The following is a 13,636-nucleotide window of genomic DNA, read 5'->3' as shown; positions in this document are numbered from 1 at the left end:
CCCTTAATACTCGGGTCTTCTATCACCCCGCACTTAATCGCAGTACAACGACGGGACGGATGTAATTGTCGGCTCTCACTGATCCAAGATCCGAAAATAAACTCATTCATGCAATCAGACCTGGTTCGTTCATTCATCAGCGTGGTGAAAATATCTCGCAAGGTGACTGGACGATTTGGGATCGTTACCACATCACTTCTAGTCACTTCACCGATCAATCGTTATGAATTGTATGTTCGCAGTGGGATTCATTGGATTTCTTATTCGCAGTTGTAATCGGTTCGCCCATTTTTTAACAAGCCCGTTAAAATATGTCTGATGAAACATCACTTCGTGAAAACGATAAGAAATTGAGACGATCCGTCGAACATGCGAAATTTTTTCATACTTCATACAAGTCACGTTACGGATCAGCCGTTCGTTGCACGAATGTCACTATGTTTGCAGTACACTCTGCATGCAACCGTACGATCCGATAAATTCCCACGCGGTTATTCACAGTTGTACGAGCCTAATAGGGATAATATACATACTATACGTAGACCTTATGTGGAGACTTGAAAGAATTTTTTTGATCTAGAGATTCAATTTTAAAAACCATCCATATACGTTTTATTTACGATACATACATATACATACATACATGGCGTCTTTTACATATCTTTACATACTCACAACTTTGCGTACACATCGCAGACGTATATCAGAGTGTGCATCTCTCACGTGTAACATGTCTTGCAAAACAATAATACATCGTATACGTTAAAAAAAAAATAGATAAAAATTCGCGATTCTGGAGTATCTGTGAAAGATGCTAAGGGGGTGCACCGCGTGCAGAAATGCTAAGCCTTCGCCCTGGCGGCGGTACCGGAGGTCTTCTTAGGGCGTTGATGGACCCGTCGGTGGAAGCTCTTACCCGGAAAGGATTTCCCTGGACAGAACCGCCGGCTGCAGCCTCCGCGACGAGCCTCGAGACGTCGGAGAACATGACAGTGACCTGGAGAGATGAAGAAAAAAATAATGCAAAGGACGGAGCACGGTCTTTGGTATCTTAGAAGGCTTCCAGAACCTGGTCGACGGACTCTCTCGTCGATATCTCGTAGAAACCATGGGCCTCGATGTCGTCGGCACGACGACGACCCTCCCAGGCGGACACCATCCTCTCACCCGGAGAAGCGGCCAGGTCCGACTTGTTCCCGATCAGCAAGACCACCGGTGGCACCTTCCGTCCCCGTCTCGCATGGGTCACCAAAAATCTGGAGGATGGTAACGCGGTGATCGGGTCAATTTATGATCGAATTTAGTATGAGAACAAAGGTGAATGTATAATGGCAAAAAAGGGACAAGGAAGCAGGAACTTGTTAATCAGGATGTGTCGAAGTGACGGGTTAAAGTATAGTAGGAAGAAGGCACCTCAGCCGCGAAGTCTCGTCGAAACTGACGCGGTCGCTGATGGAGTAGACGATTAGTATCGCGTCTGCCCATCGCAGTTTTGGCTCTGTAGGTGCTGGCGGATATCCCGAGGGATCGGCAATTTCCCACGAGCCAGTTGCCGCGTCTGTAAACTTGTAGATCCTCTCCGTAGTGCAGTCGTACTCTCCGATGAATCGGCGCGTTGCGAATCTTACCGCCAGCGCTGAAAAATTAGCCAATCGGGATAGCGGTAATGAGAACCGCTGCTACACACTCAGGCCTTAAGGGATTAAGGGGGCACGATACCTAAGGCTAAACTAGAAAAAAGGTCGAATGTCAGTCCTGCAAGATGGTCTTAAATTTAAAAAGTTAAATTTAAAAAGTGGTGACTCAAGATCAAAGGTGACTAAGTTCGTATAGAATAGAATGGAATTTTTTTCCACATGTGTACAAAGTTCTCGAACTTCGTGCGCGAAATTCTTCGGACACGAATCCACCCGAAAATTTGAAAATCTCGGTACTATTTTGATGAATTTGATTTTGACAATTGGAAGGCCGTAAATTTCGAGGGCCTAAGGCTACAGCCTTTTTAATCTTACGGTTAATAAACTCTCTTTCCTCATTGGGCAGCGCCGTGTGACGTAACGACGCCCGAGTAGCCCGCGCGTTTAAAAGTAGACTAGACCTTGACACTTGACTCGCTTATTTTTTGTCCGATCGTTCCCTACGAAACCAGATGTTTGCATTATTCGCTCGTCGCATTATTTATGATTTTTTTTATTCACGAAAAGTGGCGCGTCGCGGTTCGGTTATTACTGTACGTCGACATGCGGTTATAAATAGAGCAACGTAACAGCGCAGCGGTGCTAAAGTGGAAGAGATGAAACGTCTGTTGCAACGACGACTCTCTCACCCGTCTTTCCGACGCCGGGCTGCCCGAGGAGGACTACGCGGATGGCTTTGCTGGCTACGTCGCGTATCCCGGATAGTCCAAGGCTCCAGGTGATCGGGGGCGTCATCTCTGGAGGTGCGAGAGACGGTCCGAGGAGTTGGACTATTCGGGTGAAACTGCTCGACGACAAGGCCTCTCTCCGGTAGTATATTGTTCCGGCGTACAACGAAGCCGGCAGGGCGTTTTATTATTCCTCACGATCGGAGCTATTGACCGAGATAACGCTGAACAGCCCCGGTGCTTACGACGCACCGTATACCTACTGTCAGGTAGATATAAATAGGTTCGCTAAAGCGAAACCTCCTCTCCCCGCCTTGGTATATAATCTGCAACGACGCTGCTATTAATTATTACTGTAGGTTCGGGGGCGGTCAAGCAAGAGGTAAACATAAACGTGAGCATGCTCCGTTACACATTGTAGTACACCCAGTCAAATCGTTGCCGCAAATCCTACCTGGAGTTTGGCAATTAGCTGATTTCTAGAGTCGTCGTAATACCGAGTGCATACAACCTTTTCACGGCTTATTTCCAAAACAGAATCCTGTAAAGTACTTAGCATTAAGGTGCTTCGCAGAAAATGGCAGTTGTCTTAGAATTACAAGGCATGTTATTTAAATGTAGAAACACCGTAAAACCCCGTCCGAGTTGGAAAGCCTTTACTTCGTAATCTTTTTTCATATTGATGTGAAATGAGACTTTCATAATTTAATGCTACTCTTGTGAAGCATATTGTATTTTTGCCGAGAGATCGCTAAGGTTCTCTCACAGGTGGTCAAGGATCAGTATTGACATCGTTCGATGTACACGACATGGACGCGCAAGGAGACCAACGTTTCGTGCGGTTTAATTTACGCCTCGTATACGGTAACAGTGAGACTACCAGCAGCGAGCATCGGGTCTCATTAATCGATCGAAATACCAACTTGAAACTAATTCGCTCCGAACGTTCTTAGCGGGTGTTAAACCACCGTGGATAATATTTTCATGAATTTGAAGAGACTTCTGGAATTTTACAGGCGAAGCTAGCAAGTGGATTTTTATGAAAATTTATCAAATGAATCAACTCTTTCGCGGTTGGAAGTATGAAATGTTGAATAATCGAAAAAACAAACGTCATGACGAACTTTGGAACATATCTGTTGAATATAATTATACTTTTAATGTGTTTACGCATATTATTCTCTTCGATATAAACGCCCGACTTTTTCGCGACGCATCATCTACGATCTCCTTACACCCGTTGGTGCGAACGAAGAATCTGGAGTTGAGAGAATTCGTCCGTGATTTTCCTCGATAGCTGGTAGTGTGTTTGCACTCTGTGGTAGGGATAAAAAATCAAGTTTAGAGCAAGAATACACGATAAGGGGTTTAAACCAACCGACCAATCGAGATTTATTCTCGTCTCTCGTGATTCAAGCAAGTTCTCTGAACCCTGGGGGTCTGAACAATTGTTTCTGTCATTTTCCACGAGCAATATTGTCAACGATCAATGTCACTTTGTTGAAAGTTTTAAATAACAATGCAATGAACTTTAACAACTACGAGGAAATTGATAAACATTTCTGGTCCCTGCATGCGTTCTATACATATACGTATTATATACCACATAAGCATAACACAGATCTGTAATAAACACAAAATAAGTCTTGTATCAGATGCTCCTTTGAACTTGCTTCTGTAATCCGAGATAATGTTTTCCACTGTAATTCATCTATTATTAGACGGACAGCACAGTGTGATCGGAATCTTACAGCCTGCACCTATGCCATCTCACGATTCCGTTCTACATCAATTTGAACTCCTTGTCCTCCCTACAGCGCCGCGTTGGAGGGACAAGGATCTCCTCTTCTTCTTCTTATACTCTTCTTGCCTTACGTCGGGCCCCCCGCGAGGTTATCGCTGACTGTGTACAAGCGAGAACCAGGACAAGACGAATTGGGCATAGTCCGCGGGTTGCTATCCAACGACGATTGATTGTTTGACCACAGTAAAATACATTATAGGTATGTACCTTGACGCGTCGCCGTCGTGCCAAAGAATACGTCAGCATCGGTGTGAGCGCAAGTTTGTACATCATTCGTGCACTGCATAAACACACACACACACACACACACAAATGTCTACATGCTGCGTATCACTTATAGCTCGTGCTCCAGATAAATTTCTAAGGATTTTAGTTTATCCGTGATGTGATGCATGCGCAGTTACTCATCGTCGTAATCATGGATCCACGGGGAAAACGGCGCAAATTGACGACCTCAGACTTTCGGTTCTTTCTTTCTCCCGACTTCGCTACTTTAAGATCAACTTCATACAAAGCTCGCAATATTATGCAGCGTGTTCTATCGGTTGTTGGTTTGAAGATTGACCGGACGTTTATCGTAAGATTAGGATGTTTTCACCTCACTTCCGCGCTGGCCTCTGTAAACGCGCGAAGACCTGTGTCAGTTATTTGTAAATATTGTACGTGAGAGAAAGACGCGTTTATCGTCGGACGTCCACCGCCTCCCGCGTTGAAGTCTTCATTATAGGTGAAGTGTGACGACGATACATCACCCGCGGCCTATTACGAGCATTTAATCGAATCTATTGACGAACGGATGCGGCCGGATAACAATATATTCCGGTTATAATAGCTATCCGTGGGCCTTCGTGTGTCATATCGCGGTGAATAATGCGGGCATCGCGTTGGCGGACGATGATCGGACATCGTCTCAATTTGAGTAAATGTTGCGCACGTACGTACATACGCATGTACGTGCGATACACTTACTAAAGGGACGCGTGGTGGATATATGGAGGCGGCTGTTATACTCTCGGCGAAAGCCCGATTAGATAAGACTCGTGTCGAAGGACAGCCGGCCGCGGATCTGAAAAAATGCTGTTTGGTAATTAATTCTGTTGTCGTGTTTACGTGTTTTCGTTACAGAGCAGAGGGAAACCTCGTCTCCCCTTCCTCTGCAGCTATCATCGCCGACCCGGACTCGGCACAGGGCATATCTTACGTCACGTTACGTTACGTTACGTTGCGTTGCGTCGCTGTTGTTTGTACACGCGTCCCGCTGCTGATCGCCGTGGCGCAAAGTGTTTTCCACGTTACAGTTTCTCCTCGATCATCATTTTTGCATCCCTGCAAGTTACGTGACACTGTTTCATCGAACGTCCGGTACGGGGTTCCGTCTCCATTGGGTCGCCGGAACCCTGCATTTGTAGGGTGAAAAGTTTGAGAGGAATGAAAAGACGACGACGACCTTCCTAGACCTTCGTCGCGACGGAGAGACGAAGAGGAAATCGAGCGCGTCGCGTCCATCTCTGGAGATGTAAGAAGGGGGAGGAGGGATAGCTCCCGGCGAAACAACGACCCGCCGCAAGTATCAGCGATCTTCGGTCTCCGTCTCGATCGTCGTTGTCGTTTTCGTCGTTGTGGTCTCGTTGCCGTAACACATCGTATATTTACTCCGTATACCCGCGATATCGGGTACAATGATATATAAACGCGTGCATCGGTATTTCTATATTTAGAGCCGGAGATGTCGGATGCTAGACGCAAGGGTCAACAGCAGCGGCGCCTCCGCTCCCCCTTCTTCTCGACGCCGGCATAATCGCGCTGCGGTCGAACGCCTCGACGATCTTCTTGCGGGGCTTCCTGACGACCAGCGTCGTGCTCCGCAGGTGAACCGCGAGAACTCTCCCTCGGCCCCCGTCTTAACCGGGATGCCGGATGTCATTGACGACGGGAACTTGGCGACCTCGGGGGGCGTCGGGGGAGGAAAACTAGTCGCTCGCTTATCTCGACTCAGCGGCGGCAAAGTCTACACCGTAGAGTCCAGGAGCACAGAGGCCGCGAGCTAGGAGACCCGTACCTGCCAGTGGCAACGACGGCCGCGGCACCATCAACAAGCCTCCTGTCACTCTGTAATCTGCATTGTGCCACGAAGGAGGAGGAGGAAGCGGTGGTGTCCGCTTTCCGTCCGCGTGTATCCGTCAATAATATTCAAAGTTTGAAGAGGTCCGCGTCGAGGTGGTTGGGAGGGGGCTGGAGAAGCACCGACTTGGGACAATAATAGATGTACGTACGACGCAATGTGTATGTACGCACTTGACGCAATTTGCGCGGAGCTGATAGTCCGTGACGAGTGGACTAATCGTCGGTTGGTCTGCGACCGGGGTGCGTGTCGTTAACGAAATATCGATTCTATCGGTCCGGCACTTTGCTCGGATCGCGAGGGGTTGGCGCTTACCAACTTTAGGGTGCTTGTCTCTTCCTCGGGGAACGGGAACCGCGGGATTAAGAAGAAGAGAAGAAGACCGAGGGGCAAGTGAACCGGGCGTCGGTTCGTCTTCCTTGTTCTTCTTTCCCCCCGTCTCGCCTCGCGAAATATATCGCGGAACAAAGCTGCGCTGGACGTGTGTAACAAATACGTTCATATAACGCGTAACAATAATCGCGTGTACGTTTATCGTAAATTGCGTTCTCGATAGTTGTAGAACGTCGTACGTAATACGCCGGTCTGCACCCGCTCTTCGTCTTCCAACAGCAACAGATTTCCCCACCACGACGCCGGGAGTGACCGTTCGGTGACCACAGTAAAATAAGGTCTTCGTAACGCCGTCGCGGAGTCCGGAGTCCGGAGTGATACGCACTGGGTGCCGGGGGTTTCGTCGGCTCGATCGCTTCGTCGATTCGCGTTGTCTGCCGCGGTGCTCAGACTCGGCTGCGAGAGGTGTGGTAATAAACACGGGGTTCTTTTCCTCGTCGGTTTCGCCCCCCGCCCCCACCCCCCACTCGAGACCGCCCGGTACAGGTATAAAAGGACTTCTCGAGCCCAAAGGCTCCGAGAACAACGATGCCGGGCGAAAGGACGAGGAGTCCTCGAGCAACGGGCATCGCGTCGATGTCCGTGGTGCTTCTGGCGCTTACGGTCCTTCTTCAGCTGCTGCTGGTCAACGAGAGCGAGGCCAGACCCTCCCACATGACGTTCAGACTCTGCTCCAGGAGCCTCAGCGACGCGCTGTACCTCGTCTGCAAGGATAGCGGATTCAACGAACCCTTCTCCTACTCGGGGGAGGACAACGACGAAGAGGACAGACGGCCCGTCCCCAGCACCGGGCCCCGAAGATTGGGTCTGGTGCAGGAGTGCTGCCACCGGTACTGCAGCCTGGAACACCTGCAACGTTACTGCAAACCCCTTCCTCAGACGACGATGAGAGGAGAGGATCCAGCCTCCCAGGGAAATTCCATTGGGTACGTTTTTCTCAGATCTCTTCGTCGCGGCGACGAGTTGCATGGTTTTTAGTGTGCGTTGCGCGACGGTTTCTCACAGAGACGTGAAATCACGTTTTCCGATCGATTTAACGGCCCCTTGTTACGGTGGTAAAAATACGTTTTTCGCAGATCGCAGCTACCTCAGACACCCTATAAAATAGTCAATCTACCGTACTCTACGGTTAAGGAGATGCCGATCGCGAAAGATCAGCTCGCCTCTAATGCCGCTCGTCTACCGAGACGGAAACGGCGAAAAAACGCACGGCAGAAACATGCAAAGGCCTGTTCTTGCCACGGGCCGAAACGCCGGAAACAACGAATTCGCACGCGGTGGCGAAAGGTGTTTTTAATTTCTCGTTCATCGATCCCTAGACCGCACATCCCCCCTATCGAGTGGAAATGTTTTCTCAACATTAATCTGAACCAGATATGTGACAGTTTCTCAATAACACCGGAAAGTTCGTGTTCGAAACATTGTTACCGTTTCTTGAGGAAAGTTTGTAAAACATTTGAAAATTCTTTTCCAAGATTCAGGGGAAACATTTTCACCAGGGCTGTAGTTTATTTTAGTTCATTTTCACGTGTACGTAGAAAGAAATGCCCGTTGGAAAATTCACCGACTATCCGTAACAGATGTATCGTCGCGTACATCTCGCACCGTTTTATTCAGTCACATGTATAGTATATAGTATATTCTAGTTCGTGAGCACCTAATGTAGTTTATTACAATTCGGTAGCTTGTGTTATGCACGTCATTGCGATATCAGTGGGGCTTGGAACCGAGGGTTTTACACTATATACAAATAAACTTTAGTTAAGGCAAATTGGTCATCGAATACGTATTATCTATTTATTGGCGTGTGCATTGTTTATTGTGATCTTATGCATATTTGACGTTGGCATTCTTCCAAAGAATTTTGATAGCTATGTAAATTCTGAGCTATCGTAAAATTAAGCTTTGAAATATTCTGATCGATTTCTTTTGCAATTAGACCTACTGTTTCGTAAGATATTTAACTGGCACGTTGCACTGCTAAATTTAGTAACGGTATTTTTTACACATATATGGATTCCTTTTTTGCGTTACCGGAACATGCAAACTTACAAAGACAATAATACCATACTTACATAAGAGATGCTTGCGGCTCTGCTGACGCTGCATACTACCCGTAAAATGCGAGTTAATGCTGTGTTAAAAATGTTAAATCAATTAACTTGTTCAGTTGTTCCCTCGATTTTTCAATGTTAAAAGATCTGACGCCATTTCCGATGATGATTTCCATTATAAATTATTATCCTCTCCGTAGTGAAAAATTTTCGTAACGATGCACGGATTTTCATCACTCACGTCAATTACCTGTATAATTTTACCACATTCGCACGCCTCTTCGCTTTGCGTGTCGCCGTTTAAATCGGTGTTTGCAATTAGTCAAAAATTTGATTTTTCCCCGCAGGTATCCAGAGAAACGGTGATTCCATTGGTGCCAGCCTTCCAGGTCGGCACAACGTCGCCGGAACCGATCGACTCGATCGTTATTTTCCCGTTCAAGTCCGAGCTCAGCCTCGGACGGATCGACGGCCCCGTTCTGGGCCCAGAGAAGAGGGATCAGCTTCGCCAATCGCGATGACCCGTCGATAGTAGAGGGTTGCGGACTGCGGGGTGATCAGGGACAAAGGGTCGTTGAAAACGGGAGTGACCCTTAAGCCGAAGGATACTCATGGCATACGCATACGAACATTTGAACATACATATCTATATTAGGGTGTGTCATTAGAATTACATTAGGGCGCAATTTTTTTTTTTTTTTTGTTCAACACCCGAAAAGTCTTTAGTTCGCATCTAAAAACAAATCCTCGCGCAAGGGCAGCGCTGTCAACAAATATTTAGAGGTAGCTCAACCGCATTGAATTTTTCCCATTTGATTGACAACAACTCTAACATACATATTTTCGTAGAAAATTAAGCTTGCACATCAATTACTCGCAAGCCGTTGATTTTACAGACAAAAGTCAAGAGACGTTGTTTGTAGAGAATTCGATTTCCTATAAAACCCTATTGGGAAAATACCGTACGATTTAATCAGACTTGGGAGAACCAATAATAGTGAAAAAAAAAAAAAATATCGCCCTAAAATGACACACCCTAATCTATATATTATATACGTAACCATGTAATTTTTTAACAATGTAACGTGCAATTACACCCCCGTATCTCGCAGCAAATTCTCGAAGCGAGTCTCTCGCACTAACCGAAGGTGCGGATAATCGTCTCGAATGTACGATGAACATGTTCCATCATTCGCGGTGTAAGCTGCGCGGATGGTATTTTTGCAATGCTATATCCGCTTCGATACTCTACTCAACCAATGATCTCATTAAATTATTTTACCTAGGCTAGGCTGTAGCGTAATACATTATTTGTACTGTGATTGAACATCACACGACTAAGGACTATTGAAATATTCTGTATGATATACCGTGTTCTTATACACACCTATAACGCATACGTCGGTTGTGTAGGATTAATATTTTATTGATGTATAAGATGGAGAATAATTCATGTTAATGTAAATCACGATTCTCCGATAAATTACATTGTGTGTGTATGGTGTTTTTACTTGAGAATTTGACAAACCACTTCGGAAATCTATTGTGATGTAATTTTTTAAAAATAAAACCAATCTTTCCCTTAATCGACGATTCATTTAATTCCCGTTCGATAATAATTGTGGATTTCAGGCTCAAAGGATTACCGATGACACGAATGAGCTCGAATTTTTACGCTTCATGTTTTTCTTGACTGCAAAAACATTTCGCTTTTGCGATCGAGAATATTGAGATAAATTTGATCAAAACGCTGGAGCTAAATCAACATGCCAATATATTTCGGTTATACACGATTACAAACGGCACTTGCCAGTTTTCGAGACTCATTCAACACTGAAGAAAAATTACGGCAAGGATAGTTCGGTCATGATATCGCCGTCGACAAACGTCCAAGAATTCTGCGAATTTATCGTGCGCAACTTTTAGCTCAAGCCTATATCACTTTTAACACATTTTTAAAATAAACGGATCCACAGAAACTTGATTATTTATAGAATGTCGTACCGAAGTGATTTCTTTGCCTTCAATGGTATATTCATCGCACTTGAGGTATATACAGGGTGGATGACTTTCACCTTCAGGGGTTTCCACTTGGCCCACCGAGCTCTAACGGATGGGTAAATACATCATATATGTATATATAATGCATAGTGTCTGAAAACGTGTGGAAATTCGATGCAAGGCAAGTAATTATTACATACGCGTATGCAGTGAATATAATAGTAAGCACACATAGATACAGGTGTAAATACGCAAGTTGTAGGTGTATAACGTGTACGTCGTACAATAGGTAATATAATCGAGTAATCGATCCGCGGTGTCGTTGAACAAACGCGTGAGAGAACAACAATCGTTCCATTTTCAAACATACGCCGTGCGATGTTCACAAAGAAAAGGTGTTAAATCGCCCACTCATATCACGCTGTTTTGTATTTTTCTATGCATGAGACGAGAGCGCGAAATGGAAGAGCATCGGCCAGGCGACACGTGTTTCCCGCATATCGTATTACCGCCCTGCCGACGATTCAGGGACAATTTATCATATTGTCGGAAGCGATGCAATCCCTCCGTAGATTGTCGCTGCAGCACCTTGCCGCCAGTCCGTTCATCATCTTCACGAACTGTTGCTTGTTCCTGGCGGCCCGAGGACTGCGAGCCGCCAAGTCCTCGAAGAGCTGATTCATGTCCTCGTCGCTCAATCCAAAGCCCAGATCGTCCCCCGACACCTGCCGATTGTTTTCTTCGTGAATAAGGAAGGATTAATTGACAAACGGAAGAGAAAATTCAAGCCGCACTCACCGGGGATACAAAACGGAACTGCGGATCAGCCGGGACTTCCGGTACCTGCCGCTTCGCCCTGACTTCGTAGCCGGATATGCAGTACTTGATCCACTCGTTTCGCACCTTGGTTTTGCAGTCGTAAATTTCCGCGTCGGCGTCGGCGAGGTGAAAAACGCAGAGGAAAACGCATAGCAGCACGACACCCGACGGGCGGGTTTTTCTCCTAGACGAGAACCGCATCGCGCCGCTCGCCGACGCTGCTGGGTCCATTGCGGTGGAAACTGACGGGGCGCCACGGATCTCGCCTGCATTTATCCTCCGCACCTTATCGAGGACGTGTCGAACTCTGGGAAAGCGAAACCCTGGTTTTCCCCCGTACCCATCGCGTGACGGGAAAAACTCGGCGAAGCCGAGGCACGCGCGAGGTGGAGAATTAGATTCAGGGATTTAATTCTATCCAGAATTTGGAGTGCAGAAGGAATCTGTGTTTATCCGAAACATGGATTCTACGTTTTAATATTGTTTACGTTAATTTTGTCGTCGATTGATAACGTGTTTTTGGTTTACATAAAGCTCGGGCAAAATTGCGCGGCGTATCGGGCGTGATAATTGGAGGGAGATAATGACCGACATGTAATATCGCGAATCGGGGGTCACTGATGTGTTTAATTTGTTTGCCATTCACGTCGCATCCCACGCGTATTACGTGTTTTTAACAGTCGGAGAATCATAATAATTTTGTGTACGTACACGTATACCTATAAATTGCGACGATGCCGTGGGATGACGGTTGAAATTCCACCGCGTTTACGTACCGCACATGTGATTATTTATCTGTGGAATGAAAACAATTTTAATGCGATTCAACTTCTCACGTTCACTGCGACAAGGTGTTCAGGCTCTTTCTTGGAACGGGCACCGAATGCCCCAGATTAGTAGAAATTATTCTTCGATATTGCTGCATGCGGGGGAAAGGCACATGTGTATTCTATGTATATGTTCTTGTGCGTTTATGTATATCATACGTGTTCTTCTCCTAAAACAATTTTCTCGACGCAAAAATTGTGTACTTATGCCGACGGTGTGCGGAAGATATTCGGCATTCCATTCGCTAAATAATCGCATCGTATCAAACTCAAAACTTGAACGCATTTACAACATTACGACAGTTATCGCCCTAGTCTATCGTCTGGTATGTGAATTAGAAAATAAATTCATTTTATACACGTACAGCATACATTGAGAAAAACTTGACGTAAAAATGTGCTGTTATGAACATGATATACTATATAAAATATATTACCCATCTATTACGAGGCTGCACAAAATCACATGTCAACTATTATGGAAATAAGTATGTACTTATTGAGCGATAAATTGTAACCTTTACTTTTTGTCGATCAGATTGTCAATGAAAGATTAAAGTGTTACATATACTGTTGCATAGATTAAACTTAATGTGTACACGTGATCGAGTCCGATAAGAAGAACCATGGACCAAAGTGGTATGCGTCGAAGTCAATAGGTTATATCAGTCATTTGCACAATCAAATTTCAATTTCAACTTGTTTGCAAATCCTAGGAAAGCATATATGCAAATCCGAGAAAACTTACGAGCGGTGAGAAGAAATACAGATGGATTTATGAAAACCCTACTGAAAATCGTCATGTGCAGAATCATATAATGTTTTGAAAGAATTAAGCGTATAATTTGATGCATGATTTATTTTGTAAATTCAACAATATATGCCAGAAATCACATAAAGAATTGAAAAAGCACAAATCATATAATAAACTACACGAATTTTAATGATTCGTGCTTGTGTAATTTATTATGTGATTTCTCACATATTTGATCCAATTTACAAAATGAATCGTGTAATAAATAATACGCGGCCGATATTATTGGCGGCCGATATTTTATTGGATGAAAGAATGAGAATGCGTCCTCATTCCTCGCTACTATACATAGGTATGTGGACCATATGAGTAGAGAAAAACGATCTGTGACACCGTTTGTCGAGGACATAAGCATGCACGAAGAAGCGAGCTGTACGTAATAATAGGTTTGTAAAACGATAAGAATGAAAGTGAGTAGGTATATAACGAAAATCGTA

The 13,636-nt window shown here is 45.3% G+C and overlaps 3 protein-coding genes across 5 annotated transcripts; 1 reads left to right on the top strand and 2 right to left on the bottom strand.

Annotated features, from left to right (window-relative positions):
* Nucleotides 1–547: 547 nt before the first annotated feature.
* Nucleotides 548–5,031, bottom strand: LOC124221100 (ras-related and estrogen-regulated growth inhibitor-like protein). Of its 3 annotated transcripts, none has more exons than XM_046630770.2 (4): nt 4,377–5,031; nt 1,414–1,636; nt 1,070–1,256; nt 548–997 (listed from the first exon to the last, which is right to left on the bottom strand). In XM_046630770.2, the coding sequence occupies exons 1-4, from the start codon at nt 4,453–4,455 to the stop codon at nt 815–817; spliced, it is 672 nt and encodes a 223-aa protein (XP_046486726.1). In that variant the 5' UTR covers nt 4,456–5,031; the 3' UTR covers nt 548–814. The 3 variants fall into 3 exon arrangements, with proteins under 3 accessions (XP_046486726.1, XP_046486727.1, XP_046486724.1); XM_046630771.2 differs by having other exon boundaries at nt 554–997; nt 3,536–5,030; XM_046630768.2 differs by lacking the exon at nt 4,377–5,031 and adding an exon at nt 2,327–3,228 and having other exon boundaries at nt 562–997.
* LOC124221099 (insulin-like growth factor I) lies at nt 5,009–10,425 on the top strand. The gene is made up of 3 exons (XM_046630767.2): nt 5,009–7,610; nt 7,761–7,971; nt 9,086–10,425. The coding sequence occupies exons 1-3, from the start codon at nt 7,213–7,215 to the stop codon at nt 9,257–9,259; spliced, it is 783 nt and encodes a 260-aa protein (XP_046486723.1). The 5' UTR covers nt 5,009–7,212; the 3' UTR covers nt 9,260–10,425.
* A 70-nt stretch (nt 10,426–10,495) lies between these two features.
* Nucleotides 10,496–11,806, bottom strand: LOC124221102 (uncharacterized). The gene is made up of 2 exons (XM_046630773.2): nt 11,538–11,806; nt 10,496–11,464 (listed from the first exon to the last, which is right to left on the bottom strand). Exons 1-2 carry the CDS (start codon nt 11,787–11,789, stop codon nt 11,264–11,266), a joined length of 453 nt encoding a protein of 150 aa, XP_046486729.1. The 5' UTR covers nt 11,790–11,806; the 3' UTR covers nt 10,496–11,263.
* Nucleotides 11,807–13,636: the final 1,830 nt, after the last annotated feature.

The sequence above is a fragment of the Neodiprion pinetum genome, chromosome 6, assembly GCF_021155775.2.
Source record: "Neodiprion pinetum isolate iyNeoPine1 chromosome 6, iyNeoPine1.2, whole genome shotgun sequence".
Lineage (NCBI taxonomy): Eukaryota > Metazoa > Arthropoda > Insecta > Hymenoptera > Diprionidae > Neodiprion > Neodiprion pinetum.
This window is presented reverse-complemented; position numbering and strand designations above follow the sequence as displayed.

Coding starts and splice junctions, on each gene's coding strand:
- LOC124221100 (XM_046630768.2), bottom strand. CDS start 2,432: ATGACGCCCCCGATCACCTGGAGCCTTGGACTATCCGGGATACGCGAC. Junction 1,257..1,413: donor GACGAGACTTCGCGGCTGAG/GTGCCTTCTTCC, acceptor ACCATCCTCCAG/ATTTTTGGTGACCCATGCGA. Junction 998..1,069: donor CGAGAGAGTCCGTCGACCAG/GTTCTGGAAGCC, acceptor TCATCTCTCCAG/GTCACTGTCATGTTCTCCGA.
- LOC124221099 (XM_046630767.2), top strand. CDS start 7,213: ATGCCGGGCGAAAGGACGAGGAGTCCTCGAGCAACGGGCATCGCGTCG. Junction 7,611..7,760: donor TCCCAGGGAAATTCCATTGG/GTACGTTTTTCT, acceptor CGTTTTTCGCAG/ATCGCAGCTACCTCAGACAC. Junction 7,972..9,085: donor TTCGCACGCGGTGGCGAAAG/GTGTTTTTAATT, acceptor TTTTCCCCGCAG/GTATCCAGAGAAACGGTGAT.
- LOC124221102 (XM_046630773.2), bottom strand. CDS start 11,789: ATGGACCCAGCAGCGTCGGCGAGCGGCGCGATGCGGTTCTCGTCTAGG. Junction 11,465..11,537: donor AGTTCCGTTTTGTATCCCCG/GTGAGTGCGGCT, acceptor AACAATCGGCAG/GTGTCGGGGGACGATCTGGG.